The 18,831-nt window shown below is 41.2% G+C and overlaps 1 protein-coding gene across 8 annotated transcripts in view; it reads left to right on the plus strand.

The window, feature by feature from the left end:
• Positions 1 to 18,831, plus strand: part of LOC126379128 (zinc finger protein swm) — a 56,013-nt gene that overhangs the window by 8,427 nt on the left and 28,755 nt on the right. For 3 of the 8 annotated variants that reach the window (XM_050027763.1, XM_050027757.1, XM_050027762.1), the window contains exons 2-13: positions 947 to 1,065; positions 1,688 to 1,843; positions 2,436 to 2,584; positions 4,997 to 5,071; positions 5,930 to 6,042; positions 6,740 to 6,832; positions 8,741 to 8,884; positions 9,872 to 9,972; positions 10,753 to 10,866; positions 10,998 to 11,097; positions 15,910 to 16,034; positions 17,483 to 17,616. In XM_050027763.1, coding sequence (XP_049883720.1) covers positions 1,032 to 1,065; positions 1,688 to 1,843; positions 2,436 to 2,584; positions 4,997 to 5,071; positions 5,930 to 6,042; positions 6,740 to 6,832; positions 8,741 to 8,884; positions 9,872 to 9,972; positions 10,753 to 10,866; positions 10,998 to 11,097; positions 15,910 to 16,034; positions 17,483 to 17,616 — 1,338 coding nt within the window. In that variant the 5' untranslated portion in view covers positions 947 to 1,031. The remainder of the gene's footprint in view (positions 1 to 946; positions 1,066 to 1,687; positions 1,844 to 2,435; positions 2,585 to 4,996; positions 5,072 to 5,929; positions 6,043 to 6,739; positions 6,833 to 8,740; positions 8,885 to 9,871; positions 9,973 to 10,752; positions 10,867 to 10,997; positions 11,098 to 15,909; positions 16,035 to 17,482; positions 17,617 to 18,831) is intronic. The other 5 variants (XM_050027760.1, XM_050027764.1, XM_050027759.1 and 2 more) reach the window with 4 other exon arrangements.

An 18,831-nucleotide genomic window follows, 5' to 3' on the forward strand; every position in this document is an offset into this window, starting at 1 on the left:
CCTATGTTGCTTCTCTTTATTTTGATCAGAATAATAATGTGTGGAAGATGTGTTGTGCCTGGGTTAACAAGGGTCATAATTTATACCAAAAAATATGGATGAAAGATGCAAATGTCTGTTATCCATGAAACTGGAAGGTTAAACGAAGGTTACACTGAACAGCGCCATCTATCCTTTATTTGGTTTTGGCCTGGAAAATCCCTCATTGGGAATAGTTGTGAGCTCATATTTTTTTTTACTATAAAATCCTCCTTTTAAGCTGATTCCATTGTCACCGTAAGGTTCATCATATCCATCTTAGGACTTCTTATCAACAGTGGCTACAGGTTATAATTACTTGTAGTTGTTTCTCTGCCCACTCCATTAGGGGAACGAGCGTGAATTTCTGTATTGTATGTATTATAAAACAAATACTGCATGTTACCTTATCTAATAGATAACAAGCCACATATCATATACAATGAATGACATAATCAAACTTGTTATTATGAAATTAATTTGTTCCGTAAAAGATAAAGGTGTGTGTAACGCTTTATATTTAGACATATTAGTATTGTTGTAATAAGTGAATTTATTTACATAACGTTGTAACATATAATAGTAAAAACCATAGTGAACAAAACCAGCCCTCGCGGCATGGCAACCGAATCGCAAATTATATTGAGGGCTTTGACCAATACGTCGTATACGTCGTCTAACCACGTAGGTGGTATTCGCCGCGTCTATTGGTCAAAACCCTCGATATAATTCAGAGAGAGGGTAGGCAGATTCCACGGAATTCTCCTTACGATCCTGACACCCCACTTTCGCTTCCACTCTCACCAAAGACTTCATCGCCGGTTTTGATTACTCTTTACATGACCTTCGTTTAAAACATCCTAAATATGTATGCTTTGTGTGAGTTGCATCTGAACTCCCAAGTAATCCAGTTTTCTTATGATTCCAGGTGTGATGCGGACCCAGCTGCTCTGGCCAAGTATGTCTACGCCCTGGTCAAGAAGGACAAACCGGTGGCCGAGCTGCGAGAAGGCATGTTGGACCAGCTTGATGTCTTCCTGCAACAGGGTAAGGCTTATTTTTGCTGAGGACCGTATTCCCATTTAACAACCTTACGTAACATATTTTTCTTATTTTTTAAATTTATTAGGTTTACCAACAGTTTATTACTACACTTATTCAACAACCATAGGTGTCATTCTAAATGCGTAACCAATTAAAGGTAAACACAGATAACAATTTTTATAAACTTAACAAGCTAAAAATAACGCGAGGGTGTGTGTGTGTGTGTGTTTGCATGACATAAACAGCCTATGTACGTCCCACAGCTGGGCACAGGCCTCCCCTCAATCAACTGGATGCCATCCATAACCCATGCAGCATACTCTACCACGCTGCTCCACTGCAGGCTGGTGGTGTTTGGCCTAATACCCGGGATCAACAGCTTAACGTGCCTTCCGAAACACGGATCATCTTACAATACAAATACACTTTATACACTTTCAGACAATCAGGTGATTCAGCCTAATGTTCTAGCCGAACAAAGGACAATGTCCCAAAGTGATTTTCGTCAGTGGCCCTATGGGGAATCGAACCCGGACCGTCCAGATCGTGAGCCCAATGCTCTACCCACTAGACCATAAAAAAAATATTAAGAATATTTTATTAAGTCTTTACTACGTAATTACAGAAACGAGGCCGTTCGTAGACATGCTGTTCAAATCGCTGGAGTCTCAGGAGTACCTGAAGCCCCAGGCCGGCGAGAAGCCACCGTCGCCGGCGCCCGAGGCGGAGCCCGAGAAGGAGCCAGAAGTTGAGAACCATGACCAGTTGGAGTCCAATATTGGTGAGTTGGTATTTGACTAGAAATAGAATCAAATCGAGGTGCTCGGTGGCGGAGGAGCTCGGTGGCGCAGCGGTAAACGCGCTCGGTCTGCGATTGTTGAAGTTAAGCAACTTTCGCAAAGGCCGGTCATAGGATGGATGACCACAAAAAAAAAGTTTTCATCTCGAGCTCCTCCGTGCTTCGGAAGGCACGTTAAGCCGTTGGTCCCGGCTGCATTAGCAGTCGTTAATAACCATCAATCCGCACTGGGCCCGCGTGATGATTTAAGGCCCGATCTCCCTATCCATCCATAGGGAAGGCCCGTGCCCCAGCAGTGGGGACGTTAATGGACTGATGGTGAGAATCAAATCAAATTATTCTTTATTGCACAGAATTAAATTTCAACAATCAGACATAACACATGAATACAGTACAATTTGGGCGGCCTTATTGCTTTTACTAATGGGCTGATGATGATGATGATGATTGCTACTTAATGAAGAAATTGGTTAATTGAGGAGGCCTGTGCCCAGCAGTGGGACATATATAGGCTATTTATGTTTTGATGTTATACCTTAGTCTTTCCAAAGTAATCCAACGACGTGTCCTTTAGCAGCGCCGCTGCCCCCCAACGGCAAGGAGGAGGTGGCGGAGCCCCCGGGCGCCCGGCCGCGCTCCCCGGCGCGGCACCGCGTGGTGCTGACCCGGGGCGGCCGGCCCGCGCCGCCGCGGGCGCCCCCGCTGGAGCACACGCTAGTCAAGGTGCGTGCCACACAGCCTGCTAGCCACGTCGTAACGAATACTTTGACGGATGATTCAGACAATGATTCTGAGTTGACATCAAGTGGAAAAAAAATACACCATCATGAATTTTCGGACAGGAAATTCCACTTGATATGAACTCAGAATCATGGTCTGAATCATGCCCCTCAGTATTCGGTACAGTATCACTAACAACCATACATACTTGTACGGGGTGTAAGTGACACCGTAACGAACACTGAGAGGGATGATTCAGCTCATGATTCAGAGTTAATATCAAGTGGAATATCCTGTCGGAAAATTGAAAATAATTTAAAAAAGACTAAAAAATAATCATGAATTTTGCGACGAAAAAATCTACTTGATATTAACTCAGAATCATGGTTTAATTCGTTACGATGTCACTAACACCCTGTATATTTATTATCATATGAGATAGAAATGACTCGAGCGCACCCCGAACACTTAATACAAAACACCTCGCTTTACTCAGACACCACATATTGACGTTATCGTACACGCGCATCTGCGTAGATTAATACATAAGTAGTATATACCCGGGGTAAATAACAAATGCTAATAACCTTAATTTCTTTAGCATTAGCATTAATTACTTTTTACACTGTCTGACTGACTGTCTCTGTACAACTCCATTGTAAATTAATATACAATAGTACTTAAATAAAAAAACTGGCTAATTTTATATCTTTTATCACAAAAAGTTTTTTTTTTTTTTTTTTTATGAGTTTAATGAGTCCCCCTTGAAACTGAATTCATATCAGTTTTCGAATCTGACATTTTGCGTTTCTGTCATTTTTCAGAAACTGTCTTTTTAAGAAACTGTCTTTTTGCGAATCTGTCATTCTGCGAAACCGGCATTTTACGCCATCTGACATTTTGCGTTTCTGACATTTTGTGAATCTGTCATTTTGCGTTTTTGTCATTATGCGCCTAAACCTGTGTGACGTCTGACACCATATGATTGAAGACTAAAGTAAGACTGAGGGGGGTGAAGTAAAGTTTCTTTTTTCGAGGGGAAATGCCTATCGCATACCATCCAAGAGGGCTATATCGGGATGGCATCGACTAAAACCCCCCTGGTGTCCGTATCACCGCCGTTATGCCAAGCTGCGGGGACACTTTCGCATTCTTCCGCGGCTTGGCGACGATTGCCCATAGCACCATCTCGGGGTGAAGCAAACCTAGGTCAGCCGCTGGTGGGGAACGGAGACTTGTCGTTCTATACGTAGTAGCAGTTACCAAATCCCTAATTTCTTAAAATAACCGAGCACAAATCCTGGATACAACGTGATATCAATTATAATTATCTATGTTTCATCATTAACAATATAAATCGGAGACTTAACGCGGACCCACGATTTTGTCCCTTTTGCCGTCGACACTTCGGGTGTGTGGTGCTCGGCGGCCAAGGATTTTATTCGTGTTTTGGGGAGGCGCGGTAGTGACCCCCGCGCCAGCTCGTTCCTGGTTCAACAGGTTTCCTTGGCAATAGTGCGCGGTAACGCGGCCAGTATAATGGGCACCTTTGAACCAGGTACGAGAGGGGGCGGTAGTTTAGACTGACTAGTGTTTGTGTAATAATTTGAAATGTTTTAATTATTCGTAATTTTAAGTGACAAATTGTATAAATTAATAATATCCCATAATAAACAATTTTAGATTACAAAAAAAAACATATAAATTGTATTTGAAATTTTACATATTGTGTACCTATGCATTTAAACAATCCAAAAATATAATAATTGAGCATCTAAAAGCAAACAACTTAAAGTGAAAATCTATATTTATCAATATTTCGACGAATTTAAAAATATATATTAGTAAACAATGTCAACGAAACTTAATTAAATTAAAAACAACTTAGACAATAATTAAAATTCAAAAATAAATAAATAAACATGTACAAAGTCAATTTAAATTCAACATATTTTTTTTGTGATCTAAACATGAATTGAAACTCATACATAAACTGCCTATATACGTCCCACTGCTGGGCACAGGCCTCCCCTCAATCAACCGGAGGGGGTACGGAGCATACTCCACCACGCTGCTCCAATGCGGGTTGGTGGAGGTGTTTTACGGCTAATAGCCGGGACCAACGGCTTAACGTGCCCTCCGAAGCACGGAATCATCTTACTTTTTCGGACAATCAGGTGATTCAAGCCTGAAAAGTCCTTACCAAACAAAGGACAGTCTCACAAAGTGATTTCGACAATGTCCCCATCGGGAATCGAACCCGGACCTCCAGATCGTGAGCCTAACGCTCTAACCACTAGACCACGGAGGCTGTTAAACTCACAAACTCGAATTCGGTGGTTTAGAGTCCGTGCCTAGATTCGAACCTGTGACATATGTATGATGTAAGTTAATATACTGTTGTTATTGTGCCAGGTATTACCCCTAACGGAGCTGTTGGAAGAACCAGTAGACCATCCGCCTAGAAGAAGGGACCGGAGGGGAGACTCGGTAAGTTTTTTTTTAATACTTTTTCACATAAGCCCATCGGCATATGTATCCTGCCGATCCTAACCTACGGTGCCCAAACATGGTCACTGACAGCATCTCAAAAGACCAAGCTCTAGGTCTGCCAAAGAGCAATGGAACGCAGTGTCCCAGCCGTCAAACGAATCGACCGTGTGCGAAACACTACACTACACTGTTTCACTTCAACTGTTTTAACGCAGTTGTTAAACAGAAACTTTACAAAAAAGGTTATTATAAAGTTAGTGATTATTTAGAAGATATGAATGCATGAGATTATTATTAAATTACTCAATTGTATAACAATATCTTATGTTTATTTATTTTTTTAAAGAACGTCTAGGGCCCTGTGCCGAGGTTTTTCTTGCAGCTTCTTTTCCCCGGCTATAAAGGTTGTGAGAAGCTGCAGTCGTTTTAGGCGGATGAGACGTTCGTTATGTAAAAATTGACGATTCAAAGTGTAACTATGTTACCTGCTGAATAAAGATATTTTTGAATTTGAATTTGAATTGCGCTTAAAAACGGGTATCACTGATGTAGGGGAAAAGTCACGTTTGTCGGATGCATCCGGAGCGATGGGCACGGGTCGTTACTCACTGGATACCCCAGGGCGGGCAAAGAAGTCGAGGAAGACCGCGTAAAAGATGGTGTGACGACCTCAATGCTTATCGGAGGGATTGGCCGGAGATCGCGCAAAGTCGAGAGGAGTGGAAAAATCAAGGGGAGGCCTTTGCCCAGCAGTGGGATCGAATAGAATAAATAAGATATGTTTTATATACACTCTCCGTTTGAGAAGCAAGCCGGTGTACTACAGGAAAATATAAATAAATGTATGTCCTACAGTTGCGTGACAAGGACGACCGGCGCCGGCGCCGCTCGCGCTCGTGGGAGCGGCGCGCGCGGCCCAGGAGGCACAACAGGGAGCCGCACGACGACCAGAGGAGGTATGACAACAGGTACTAACATTACTAACGTACTTTTATCGCGTGGGTGAGGTGGATTACCAACCCCATCAACCCTGGTGTCAGGGTTACTATTGAGCCGCCATAGGCCCCTGACATGACTCATGTAACGGGCCATCCCTCAAAATTTTGCGTTGCGATGTCACTTCTTCTTATCGTGTGGGTTGTGAGATGAAACACCAGCCTCATCAACCCTGATGTCAGGGTTATGATGGAGCCGCCAATGGCCCCTGACATGGCGATGTCACTAACACCCTGTTATAATTATTGCGTATGGCAGACAAAAATAAAATATCCTGCGTGGAAATATCCAGCTTCAGCTCCACTAACCAAGTCTCTGCCGCATCCGTCACACAATGCAGCCCGGCTATGCCACCTGGGAACCGTTGTAGAGGTCACTCGTTCACTATGTGAGATATGGTTTGATCCGGGTGACCACATTCGCAGTATGGTGACTCCTTTACGCCCCATTTATGGAGGTGATGGTTTGACTTTCCATGGTTGCCAGGTGAGAGCCTTCAGCGCTCCCCATTTGTCCGGCCAAGTAGTTAATGCCATCTGCGGCAAATCTACAATAAGACGTCAAAAAAAAAAAACTTTCCATGGTTGGTCCTACACCGGTTCAGTCGGGTCCAGAGGTACTAACACCCTGTGTAGGCTGTTTATGTTTGATGTATCGTATTGTCAACAGACGTCCACTATCCCGGTCGCCTTCGCCGCGCGGTCGCTACAGAAACAGAAGTCCACCACCTACCGCGCTGGAGAGGCCGCCCAGCCGATCCCGGTAAGGTTTTTGCCTTAGTTTCTATTCTCTTCTGTTCTGTCTGTCTGTTCTCATCTGTTTGTCTTAGGGTGCTACCAGACCAATCGATCGACGGCATCGATCAACGTCGATCGAAGTTGATCGACTGGTCTGGTAACTTTAATTGATCGAAAGATACTGTTCGATTAAGCAATCGATCGATTACCGGGCGATGACAATAATCGATCCGTCGGTCTGGTAGAAACTATCGATCGACGTCGACTATTCTATTCTACCATCGATCGATGCTGTCGATCGATAATCGATCGATTGGTCTGGTAGCACCCTTAGGGATCCAAACCTCACAAAGAAAAACGCAACCCTTGTAAAATCACTTTGTTGTCTGCCCGTCTGCTTATCAATACCCTTTCTAGAGTTCCAAACCTCGGAAGGAAAATCGGGACCTTTATATGATAACTTTGTTGTCTGTCCCTCAATCTGTCAATACCTTCATTAAGGTTGTAAACCTTAAAAGGAACAAGGACACTCTTAGGCGACAACAAACACTTCAGAAACAGGATAGGAATATACATAGTTCACAATATACACAAAATCCTGTTAATGTTTTGTGAATTTGTGTGCAATAAAGTGTTTTATTATTATTATTATACATACTTCACAAAAGAATCAAGAATTAGAGGGCACGGCCCTAGACAGTACAATATACTTGTTGTTTTTATGAAGGTCGGGGATGCAGTGAGTCAAAAGAGAGTAAAATGAAAGGAAATGCGAATGGAATGGAATGAGAATTTCGTAATTTAAAATGATGATGGTCAGAACGAAAGGCCAGTATGTACAGAGTTTGTACTGTGCTACACTCTTAGGCGATTCTCACACTGCCCGCATGATGCAGCGTAGCGCGTGGATGCGTGTTCTTCCGTTGCTTGTAAGTATCTCCGTTTGTATAGAAAACACGCACGGTCTAACACACAGAAAATGCATCCACGCGCGTTCATACGGATGCATTTTCCAGCGAGATACCTTTTTGATTCGCCCGGGTTATTCATTCGTTTTAAAATTAACTTGTTGACAATCATCTGTCCCTTTCTTTTCGGCGGATAAGACTGTGACGAGTATAACTTAAAATAAAATTAGGAAGTGTCTGCAGGAATCGGGGCCAATGTATGTGTATTTTGTAACTAAAATGAAAAACTTAATTTGAAGGCCCTAACTTGACTGGAAATGGAACTCGGGATCTCTGATTTAGAATAGAATAGAAATAGTTTATTATAAAAGTGCGCCACACACAAAAAAAAAGACAATAACATCATATCACATAAATGTAAATAAAATAAATAATTCTAATATCAAATTTCCACTAAACAATTACAAAAAAAGCAAGACGGATGTTTGTCAAAATGATCATATACATTGTTTTAAGTTTACGCGGTTATTGGCCCCGATTCCTGCAGACACCGCCTAATTTTATTTTAGGTTATATCCGTCATTTTCGTATCCGTCGAAAAGGAAAGGGACGGATGATTCACAGCTCTTAATTTTAGGAAGAATGAGTAAATTAATGTGTCGGGTTATTGACTGACGTAAAATTTTTAGACGGTTGGTTTAGATTTGTGCTTAAAATTGACGTGTGTTCCATAAATTTTATGCTTGTCGATTACCCGTCCCTTTCCTTTTCGGCGGATAAGAAAAGGACAGATATAACTTAAAATAAAATTAGATGGTATTTACAGGAATTAGCACCATTATCATAATTAAAACACGTAATAACGGGTTCTTACCGCGTTTAAATCGGGGATATGAGACTCCCATCCCCTATTTTAAACGCGGTAAGAACCCGTTATTATGTGTTTTAATTATGAAATGATCATATGGCGGTGGTGGTTGGTGATTTCGCAGTCAAGATGCTGATTATAACTATTTTATTCACAGGTCAAGATCCCCAGTGCCGGCGCGAGATCGCGACCACGATAGAGAGAGGGACAGAGTGCGGGCGACGCGTGAGTGCGACCGAGAAAGAATGTCGCGCGACAGAGAACACAGGGACAGGGTGTCTCGCTCGAGAGATAGAGAACGGTTAGTACACATTTTTTCCTGGACTGTAGTTAAAATTAATTTTAGCCACGTTGAAAAAACGTAAGATTGCATTTTTTGGGCGCTATATTGGGCGCCTCATCACTTATCACTAAAAGCAATAAATAATTGAATTGAATTGAATCGAGTGACCAGTTTGATAATCATTAAAGAGTCTTATCTTTTAAAGAGTCTCTAAAATTGTTCATGTGTAAATAAAAATGTATTAGATGTCAGATGGTGGAGGAGCTCGGTGGCGCAGCGGTAAACGCGCTCGGTCTGCGATTGTTGAAGTTAAGCAACTTTCGCAACGGCCGGTCATAGGATGGGTGACCACAAAAAAAAAGTTTTCATCACGAGCTCCTCCGTGCTTCACAAGGCACGTTAAGACGTTGGTCCCGGCTGCATTAGCAGTCAATGGTGCAAATTCCTGTAAATACCATCTAATTTTATTTTAAGTTGTATCTGTCATTTTCTTATCCGCCGAAAAGGAAAGGGACGGATGATTCACAGCTCTTAATTTTAGGAAGAATGAGTAAATGAATGAATAACCCGGGCGAATCAAAAAGGTACGTCGTTGGTATGCAATCCGTTTGACGTGCTGTCTACTTAACTGTGTCGGGTTATTGACCGATGTAAAATTTTTAGACGGTTGGTTTAGATTTGTGCTTAAAATTGACGTGTGTTCCATAAATTTTATGCTTGTCGATTACTTGTCCCTTTCCTTTTCGGCGAATAAGAAAATGACAGATATAATAACTTAAAATAAAATTAGATGGTATTTACAGGAATTATCTATACTTCTATATATTGTCTATTCTAATATTTATAAAAAATAAATTTTGTGAGGTTACAGTAACTCTTTCAGTCCAACTTATTCTTCCCATCCTCCTCCAACACCACATTTCAAACGCCTCGAGTCTCTCTCTGTCTTTCTGAGTCAGCGTCCACGTTTCACATCCATATGTTATGATTCATAAATTGCTTCAGGTCGCGAGAGAGATCGCGGGACAGATCACTATCACCTCGTCTGGAGTCCAGAATAGAACACAATGACGGCTACAACAAGCGACGGTGCCGGGACTTTGACGGTACGTAGCATTTATGTATCAATCACCTGATTGCACGGACTTGGGACGGAAAATTCCACATGATATCAACTCAGAATCATGGTCTGAAAAGTTTTCGTTACGATGGCACTAACACCCTTTATTTTTGAATATTTTGAAATAGTTAATTCATTATTTTGCAAGAAACTGATTGGACGTTTGCAGCTTATTGTACGTTTGAATAAACACAGCACAGGGGGCTTAAAATGGCCACATCGCAATTCTAAGAAAGCTATATTGCTATTTGACATTTGTTTGCATTGCACACTCACTTTTATATGCGCAAATGTCAAATTGCAATATTGCTTTCTTAAATGTATTGCTTCGATGTGGCCATTTTAACCCCCCTGTGCTGTGTTTATTCAAACGTACAATAAGCTGCAAACGTCCAATCAGTTTCTTGCAAAGTAATAAATTAACTATATCAAAATATTCAAAAATAAAGGGTGTTAGTGCCATTTAAAAAAAAAATTCAAAATTGGCTTACAAAGTTAGCGCTTTTTGAACGTCAAAAAAATTAAATTACATATTATGTAACTAGCTGTAAAACTACTACCACATCGGAATCTGTAACGCTGAGGGAAAGACGTGGCCAGAAAACCTCCCAGCACAGGGCCCTAGTCCTACTGTTTCATGTTTTCCTTTCTTTTCTTTTTTTTTAAATCCAGTTTGTATATTTAATATGATGTATTTTTAATATGATTTAAGTGCAATTATTGCACAAGTTGGTGCAAAATACATGGTGTATGTTGTGTGTTGCAGAGAAGGGCTACTGCATGCGCGGCGACCTGTGCCAGTGGGACCACGGCAGCGACCCCGTGGTGCTGGAGGACGCGGCGCTCAGCAGGGTGCTGGCCGCGCCGCCGCCCGTGCCTGGTACATATACTCTTTGTTACATCCAACGGCTTAACGTGCGTGATGTAGTAGAAACGAATGGAAATCCATTTCCCCTGGGAGAAATACTTGTGTTGTTATATCATGGGTAACATTAATGTATCCCCCCCCAGAGTACAACCCGCTGGCGCCGGACATCTGGTGCGGCGCAGGCTTCCCGCCCTACCCGCCGCCGCCGCCGCACGCGCCCCGGGAGCTCATACCCATACCCAGGTATGTGGTGCATCTACATATCTTCACTACATGGTACTCGCGACTTCGGTCGGGAGAAAGCCTAGTATTGTAACACTAGCCACCTTACAAATAAAAAATGATGATGATGATGATGATGAAAAATAAAAAATAAACCAGTGATGAACGTGGGTTTAAGTATTTGACAACCAAGGAAAGTTCAGTCGATTTGTATGATCTTCTCCTTCTATCGTGTGGGTTGTGAGGTGAATTACCAACCTCATCAACCCTGGTGACAGGGTTACTATTGAGCCGCCAAAGGCCCCTGAAATGACTCATATAACGACTACGTACTTACATCAGTAAGTAGTTACCGGTACCAACGGCTTAACGTGCCTTCCGAAGCACGGATCGTCTTACTTTCAGACAATCAGGTGATCAGCCTGTAATGTCCTAACCAAACTAGGGACCACAAAGTAATTTTTGTGATATGTCCCCACCGGGAATCGAACCCAGGACCTCCGGATCGTGAGCCCAACGCTCAACCACTGGACCATGGAGGCAGATTGTATGATAATTGGATTCAATTTTACTTGGCTGTCAAATACCCACCCAATAAACCCACGTTCATCCCTGGGATGATGCGTGTATCAGAAATACGATATGTCAAAGTGATGTCTACCTGTCAAGAGGAAGGGGCCGGCACTGCGTTTTCCGTCATTGACGAAGCATATTCAATTCTTGTAATTTCATTATAATAAAAGTAAATAATAGTATTTTTTCTACTCCTCTACTTTAATCTGCCATTTAAATAACCAAAAAGTCTAATATAAGTACATACATAATTAAACTCTTTGAAAAAGTGTACGCTCTATGGCCTATAAAAGCATTGTTTACAAAGTGTAACTGTACTATAATGTCGCCAAAAAAGCATTGTTGTTGTTTTTTTTTTTTGACCTGGAAACTGGCACCTTTACTTTGTTTGGTGCCATAGATATACTATAAAAAAAAAGTATACATTTGCCGCCATTTTCCCGCGCGTTGGAAAATAATTTTTATAAATAAAATTTTTCTTTGTATAATTTTTGTTTCATTTAAAATTACGTCGTCGTAGAAAAAGTATTGTATGCAACGTTGTATAACTAGGTCAAAAAATGCTCGTGGCGTCTCTTATTGCGATGTTCGCCAAGGCTCACATCGCAACTCACGCCACTCGCATTTTTTGACCTTTCTTATACAACTGTTGCATAAAATACTATTATGCAACAGTTGTATAAGAAGGGTCAAAAAATGCGAGTGGCGTGAGTTGCGATGTGAGCCTTGGCGAACATCGCAATAAGAGACGCCACGAGCATTTTTTGACCTAGTTATACAACGTTGCATACAATACTTTTTCTACGACGACGTAATTTTAAATGAAACACAAAAATTTTCCAATTTATTTTCCAACGCGCGGGAAAATGGCGGCAAATGTATACTTTTTTTTTTTATAGTATATCTATGGCACCAAACAAAGTAAAGGTGCCAGTTTCCAGGTCAAAAAAAAAAACAACAACAATGCTTTTTTGGCGACATTATAGTACAGTTACACTTTGTAAACAATGCTTTTATAGGCCATAGAGCGTACACTTTTTCAAAGAGTTTAATTATGTATGTACTTATATTAGACTTTTTGGTTATTTAAATGCCAGATTAAAGTAGAGGAGTAGAAAAAGTATATAAACAGTTGAAACAACACAAAATATTATTGAAGAGCACCATTCCAAGGCGGCGCATAGTCATTATTTTTTTATTTGTAAGGTGGTAAAAGTTTTATACAAACTTTACCGAAAGTAAACCTAATTAACATGTTTGGCGTCGCAAAATTCATGCTTTTTTATACTTACTTACTTTGCAACGGAAGATTCTACTTAATACGAACTCAGAATTATGAGCTGAATCATTCCCCTCAGTATTTGTTACGATGTCACTTACACACTGTTAGTGACTTCGTAACAAATACTGAGAGGGATGATTCAGACCATGATTCTGAGTTGATATCAAGCGGAATTTCCTGTCCATAAATTCAAGATTAGGGATATTTTTAATTATTTTCAGTACCATACTTTTGCGACGGAAAATTCCACTTGATATCAACTCAATGATTGTCTGATTGATCCATCAAAATGTTCGTTACGATGTCACTAACACCCTGTATATAACAGATCCTATCGAATTAACTACAAATTGTTGTTAGCTAACATGATAATTAAGTTTATATATATGCGGTTTAACAGCCTCCGTGGTCTAGTGGTTAGAGCGTTAGGCTCACGATCTGGAGGTCCGGGTTCGATTCCCGATGGGGACATTGTCGAAAACACTTGGTGAGCCTGTCCTTTGTTTGGTAAGGACTTTTCAGGCGAATCACCTGATTTTCCGAAAAAGTAAGATGATTCCGTGCTTTCGGAGGGCACGTTAAGCCGTTCGTCCCGGCTATTAGCCGGAAAAACACCTCCACCAATCCGCAGTGGAGCAGCGTGGTGGAGTATGCTCAATACCCCCTCCGGTTGATTGAGGGGAGGCCTGTGCCCAGCAGTGGGACGTATATAGGCTGTTTATGTTATGTTATTGTATTGAATATAATTCACCATCACCCCTTACCGTTCTGGGGTAGTCAGCGTGTGTGGAACGGCAAGCTGGCTCAACTACAAGTACAGCCCGCGGCCCAACGCACTGTGTGTTTGGTGGCTGTGAACGAACTCAATGACATGCCGAGGTAATCATGCATGGTCTCGGCCAAGTAGTACCCCGACCAAGTAGACGCCTGTTCGTGACGCTATCTTCTTAGTGATCTTTTGTCACTTTCGCACTAAGCTGTATAACGTTAGTGCGAAAGAGACGCATATATATATCTCTGACCAGCCATTCATGCTTTGCGATAAGGTGTACTACAGTATGGCTTCGCATGATCCGTTGTCGTTGTTAGACAAATTCCGCTTTGTTACAAAACGAAGAGTAAACCGATATGGCGAAGGTGAAGAAGAAATTATAATTAATTAAATATTATTATTTATTTATAACAAAATAAATTTCACGATTGCCTATTGAACTTGGCATTTTAGATCTCACATCTTTTAGAAGAATAGAATAACTACATCACAAAAAAAAAATTGACATTGAAGTCAACAACCAAGGCGTCAATTTTAAATATCAATGTTGTTGTTGTATCAGCGAGATGCCTATTTTATTCGACCGGGTTGTTCATTGATTTTAAAATTAACAGGTGTCAATCATCCGTTCCTGTCCTTTTCGGCGGATAGGAAATTTTACATAGTCCCTTGTTAGTTTCATTAAATTCCGTCATCTTTCGTGACGCGGGTTATCATTTTAAACCTGGTTTATCTTTAATCTTCGTTTTGTAATAAAGCCGTATGTATGAGTTTAAATTCATGTTTGGATAATAGATAATTGATGTCACGTGGTTTCCAGGATATATATCCATATTTTTTTTCTAAGGCCTTTGATATAGAATAGAATAGAAATAGTTTATTATAAAAGGACGCCACACACAAAAAAAAAAGACAACAATATCATATCAAATTTCCACTAAAACAATTACAAAAAAGCAAGAAGGATGTTAGTCGAAATGATCATAAGGTGGTGGTGGACGTCCTGAGATAAAAGGGCCTCACTCAGCACAAGTCGCGGCGTGAACCACGACGCTGATATTATGTGGACCCTGTTGGGTGACGCACGAACATCGTGTTCCATAAACATGTGTTAATGGTGTACATACATTATAATGTAATACCAAAATACTTTAATAGAATAAAAATATCAGGGTTGGATATCTGTCTACCCTCTTTCTTTTCTACCTATTCCACTCCAATTTCATCAGTCGTCCTGTCATGATGGCGCTTGCAACAGTGTTGCTATATAGGGGGTCTCAAATCACTGAACGCGGTAAGAACCCGATATTATATGTTTTAATTACGATAATGGTGCTAATTCCTGCAGACGCCATCTAATTTTACTTTAAGTTATACCTGTCATTTTCTTTTCCGTTGAAAAAGAAAGGGACGGATAATCGACATGCATAAAATTTATGGAATACACGTCAATTTTAAGCAGAAATCTAAAACAACCGTCTAAAAATTTTACATCGGCCAATAACCCGACGGGGTTAAGTAGACAGCACGTCAAACGGAATGCATACCAGCGAGATGCCTATTTTATTCATTGTAAAATTAACTTGTTGACGATGTCCGTCCGTCCGTCCCTTCCCTTTTCGGCGGATAAGAAAATGACGGGTATAACTTAAAATTAGGAGGCGTCTGCAGGAAAACACGTAATACCGGGTTCTTACCGCGTTCAGGGATATGAGACCCCCGACATTGCAACACTGTTGCATATTAAATAGAATTGGAAGCCGGTGTCGACTTAAGTGAAGTTGGTGGTGTAAATATGTTATTATCGCAACCAGAGTCGAAATTTTGTATTAAATTATATTATCTTATAGATAAGCTTATAAAAATTAGAGAATAAAATTTTTGTCACAACTACAGGGCTGACATAGTCGCTCAGCGACGAAAGCCTTTTACCCAAATAAAGATTATAAAAAAAAAAGTGCCATGATGGCAGGACGACTGATGAAATTGGAGTGTAGTAGGTAGAAAGGTAGGAAAGAATCGGGGCCATTAACCGCGTAAAACTCGAAACGATGTATAGTCTTATCTGCCTAAAGGTAATGAAGTTCTTTTTACATGATTTTTGTGCCTTTTTACTTACGCGGGAACGTGTTTAAAGTGGGAATATTTCCCGGAATGCCACGCTATGTCAAAATTTGTTTAAGGATAATAAATAAACAATGCGTAGGACATTTGCCAACAGGATCCGTCACGACGTGCCTCCTCCGATGGGCCCCACCGGCCCAGCTATGATGCCCATGCCGCCGAGACACCCCGCGCCCCCGAAGAAGAACTTCGACTACAACAGACTCGGTATGTACTCATGGACTCGCCAATATTATTGTAGGGAACGCTGGTAATTATTTATTTATTTATTTCCATAATTCTTAAACAATATCTTTACAGGTATACCCAATGCGATATCGATACATAAATGCGATTAAATTTATTATAAAACAAAGTATGAACACACACACAACATAACATCTAGTACCCACTGAAATAATTTAGAGACCGTTCTGTGAATTTCACCACCGAACAAGTAAATAAGTCAACCTCGTAGTTACGTTCCGCTATATCATTAATGTAGCGCAAGGCCCTAGTGACAGGAGCACAGTCCCCCATGTTCGTTATCGAGGGCTGCACCCGAAACATTTGCGGTCTCCGCCTTGTAACGATTCCAGTGTCTGAGGGTTATGAATCATTCCTCTAAATACCTTAAAGTCGTATAAAACCAAGGCGGCATTATAATAAAACCCCACACAAATAATTGAATGAACTGTATTTGTATTACTTAGGATATTATATTAAATTACAAGATCCAAACATTGAGACGCGTTGGTTTGCTCGCGCTAGAGATGTGACTGACCATAAATGGTAGACTATTAGGTATGTCCCATACAATTATGTCACCTTAACGGCCTTCGTGATCCAGCTAAGCGTTGTGCTCACGATCCGGAGGGCCCGGGTTCGAATCTCTGTAGGGACAAATCACAAAAATCACTTAATCCCTAATTCGGTCTGGAGATTACAGGCTGATCACCTGATTGTCTAAAAGCAAGAAGGCCCGTTAAACCGTTGGTCCCGGTTGCTACTTACTGATGTAAGTAAGTAGTCGTTACATGAGTCATGTCAGGGGCCTTTGGCGGTTCGATAATAAGCCTGACTCCAAGTTTGATGAGGTTGGTAATCCACCTCTCAACCCACACGATGATGTCACCTTGGGACCTGGGGGTAAAACGCCATATCGAAGCAATTCATTAAAAAAAAGCACTTGTAAAAGTAAGTGTGTGTGTGTGTGTGTGACGTGTGTAGGTTCATCCTATCCAGCTTACGACATCGTATCAACAGTGGCTGCAAGTTGTCTTTGATTACTTGTGGCTCTGCCCACCCCATTAGAAATTACGGGCGTGATGTTATGTATGTATGTATGTAAGTGTGCAATACAAACATTTAATGTCAAATAGCAACATTGCTTTTTGGATGAATTGGTCCGATGTGGCGTTTTTATCCCTGTATGTAGGGATTTGGTCACAATAATCAGTACGAGACCTCTCAAATGCAAATAATAATAATGTCTGTACGGTCACGAGCATTAATATGTATACACTTTGGTACCATGTCACATTAACCTTTATGACAAATTGAACTGTAAGTCTCACTAAATGTCAAATATGTTAGTGCGACAGAGTCCTAAAGTGGGTACATTATATTGCTCATGACTGTACATGTTTAATCAGCTAACGGCACTGTCCCCGCAGGCCCCGCGCGCCCCCCGCCGCCGCCCGCGGCCGGCAACTGCTCGCTGGAGGTCAAGAAGGTCCCGCGCGGCCTCAACGATATCACACACCTCAACAACCACTTTAGCAAGTTCGGCAAGATCGTGAACATACAGGTAACGTGAACTACAACATACATACATTTCCCATGTACCTAGTTAACACTCACGGGCAGAGACCATGGGTCATTGATGGTTCATAATAGATAGTACTATGGGTCAGTGATGGTTCATAATAGATAATACTATGGGTCATTGATGGTTCATAATAGATAGTATTATGGGTCATTGATGGTTCATAATAGATAGTACTATGGGTTATTGATGGTTCATAATAGATAGTACTATGGGTCATTGATGGTTCATAATAGATAGTAATATGGGTCATTGATGGTTCATAATAGATAGTATGACACCTTGGAATGGGAACGTCGGAAGTATTAACACTTTCAAGGATAGAACGTCTAATGACGTTCCGATCCTAAGGTGTCATATTACCTATTATGAACCATCAATGACCCATGATCTGTGTCCGTGAAAGGGTTGAGAGTCTTTTGTAATTATTTCTTAACGGCCTCCGTGGTCCAGTGGTTCGAGCGTTGAGCTTACGATCCGGAGGTCCCGGGTTCAAATCCCGGTGAGGACATATCACAAAAATCATTTTGTGATCCCTAGTTTGGTTAGGACATTACAGGCTGATCACCTGATTCTCCAAAAAGTAAGATGGTCCGTGCTTCGGAAGGCACGTTAAGCCGTTGGTCCCGGTTACTACTTACTGATGTAAGTACGTAGTCGTTATATGAGTCACGTCAGGGGCCTTTGGCGGCTCAATAGTAAACTTAACACCAGGGTTGATGAGGTTGGTAATTCACCTCACAACCCACATGACGAGTTATTAATTTATCTTAAGTGCAGTTTTCTGAAACAAAGTTGGCTCGACCATTATAGACGGCGATACGGCTCACCAACTCAGTTGGTCTAACAGAAAGCCCGGTGAGATGTAGGTACTTAGTTCATCTTGTGATGGATGTACCTCTGACTACCCCAATTGGGATATAGTCGAGGGCTTATATTATGTTATATATCTCTCTTTTCATAACAGCGATACTATCTGCGCATCCCATAGCATTATGCCTGTATTCCCACATGGGGTAGGCAGTGGTGTAAAGTGAATTTTCTTCTAACCCGTTTACAACAAATAAATAAATAATAAATTATACTTTACGATGGAAAATTCCACTTGATGTCAGCTCAGAATCATGGTCTGAAACATGCCTCAAAGTTTACGTTACGATGTCACTAAAACACCTCCACCTACCCGCATTGGAGCAG

This window comes from Pectinophora gossypiella, chromosome 28 (assembly GCF_024362695.1).
Source record: "Pectinophora gossypiella chromosome 28, ilPecGoss1.1, whole genome shotgun sequence".
NCBI classification, from domain to species: Eukaryota; Metazoa; Arthropoda; class Insecta; order Lepidoptera; family Gelechiidae; genus Pectinophora; species Pectinophora gossypiella.